The 1,962-nt window shown below is 37.5% G+C and overlaps 1 protein-coding gene across 2 annotated transcripts in view; it reads left to right on the plus strand.

Annotated features, from left to right (window-relative positions):
* The window catches only part of NUP210L (nucleoporin 210 like), an 85,964-nt gene that overhangs the window by 7,629 nt on the left and 76,373 nt on the right, over positions 1-1,962 (plus strand). For both annotated transcript variants that reach the window (XM_007458023.1, XM_007458024.1), the window contains exon 3: positions 1,122-1,253. In XM_007458023.1, coding sequence (XP_007458085.1) covers positions 1,122-1,253 — 132 coding nt within the window. The remainder of the gene's footprint in view (positions 1-1,121; positions 1,254-1,962) is intronic.

Consider the following 1,962-nt stretch of genomic DNA (forward strand, 5'->3'; position numbering starts at 1 on the left):
CTCTTTTTTTTTTTTTTTTTTTTTTGGCTGTGTTGGGTCTTCGTTGCTGGGCGCGGGCTTTCTCTAGTTGCGGCGAGTAAGGGCTTCTCATTACAGTGGCTTCTCTTGTTGTGGGGCATGGGCTCTTCTAGGCAGGCACGCAGGCTTCAGTAGTTGTGGCGCTCGGGCTTAGTTGCTCCGCGGGATGTGGGATCTTCCTGGACCAGGGCTCCAACCCGTGTCCCCTGCATTGGCAGGCGGATTCTTAACCACTGCGCCACCAGGGAAGCCCCTGATTCTCAGGCTTTTTAATCTCACGGTCCAGAAAAAAAAAAAATGAAAGAAAGTGAGAGAGAAAAATTTATTGGCAGGCAGGACTGACATATGGTTGCCACCCTCTTACTTTCCTAAATAAATATATTTTACAAATCTACTTTTACCATAATTTCATTAAAAAAATTTTTTTTAACACTTCAAAAGTAATATACAGGGACTTCCCTGGTGGCGCAGTGGTGAAGAATCCTCCTGCCAATGCAGGGGACACGGGTTGGAGCCCTGGTCCGGGAAGATCCCACATGCCATGGAGCAGCTAAGCCCGTGTGCCACAACTACCGAGCCCACGTGCCACAACTACTGAAGCCTGCGTGCCTAGAGCCCGTGCTTGGCAACAAGAGAAGCCACCGTGATGAGAAGCCCGCACACAGCAGCGAAGAGTAGCCCCGGCTCACCACAACTAGAAAAAGCCCGCAGGCAGCAGCAAAGACCCAACACAGCTAAAAATGAATAAATAAATAAATAAATAAATATTTAAAAAGTAATATAGAATGTAAGGATAAAGTATATTCCTTTGAAGTGAATATATTTAATTTTATTACTGTTTTAAAATTCTTATTTTTCTCATTTTTCCATGGATGAATGAAAACATCATTATAGATCAGTATTTGGGAACCACTAGTCTAGTGTCTCTTTTTGTAAACAGATGCTTTTATATTTTGTTGCTATGCTATTTTCTTCCACAGGTTGAAAGGAACTGTTACAGCCTTTCTTTTTCTTAGTATTTAGAATAAGCTCCTGAGTATATGAGACATTTAAAAGATTCATGACCTGTTGAACTAAATTCTCAGTTTTGGGATTCATTGTAGTGACTGACCATGAACTGCGCTGTGATGTTAAGGTTGATGTGATAGACAGCATTGAAATTATATCTCGAACCCGGGAACTCTATGTAGATGATTCACCACTGGAACTGATGGTGAGGGCATTGGATGCTGAAGGTAAAGAATGTCAAAGGATTCAACAAAATTAAATAGAATAAACACCTTTGTGTTTAGCATTTGGAAACAGCAATTTGAGAGATAAAAGTAGATTGGAAATAATATTTATTTTCTCATATGAAGTTCATGTGCATGAGGAATTAATAATTCTGAGTATGGTTTGATGTATTAGCTACATACTTTCATTAAAATTTCCTAATTAAAATCCAGATTCTGCCACTGAGTTTTAATGGTCCCTAGATCAACAATTAAGAACATTTTTTGGAATTTATTTTTAGCTCTGTTTTGATCAGTCTACTTTCTATAGGCCAGGAAAATTGAATGTAAACCTGTGAAAAAGTTTTATAATTTTAAGTTTATCTTTCTTGAGACTGATTTTACATGCTTTTAATATACTATATTAATGTAATATATTTAAAAAGGAACATTTAAATGCATTGCTTCTTTCTTTGTAAACTAGTAAAGAGTGATATTTTTAAATCTGAAAAATTAATGTATTAGAAATATTCAACTCTAGTTTATATAAAAATTTTTATTGAAGGGATCAGGATTTAGAGATACCTGTCAACCCTGAGGTAGACTATAAGGTGGCCTTTATGTCGAAAGGAACAGAAAGAGTGCCATAATTTTGTCAACCAGAATTCAATCAGCTAGAGTCCTTTTCACTTTTAGAAGGCTTATACGACAATAGTACTTACATTGTTCGAGT

Source organism: Lipotes vexillifer, unplaced genomic scaffold (assembly GCF_000442215.2).
Source record: "Lipotes vexillifer unplaced genomic scaffold, Lipotes_vexillifer_v1.1 scaffold238, whole genome shotgun sequence".
Lineage (NCBI taxonomy): Eukaryota > Metazoa > Chordata > Mammalia > Artiodactyla > Lipotidae > Lipotes > Lipotes vexillifer.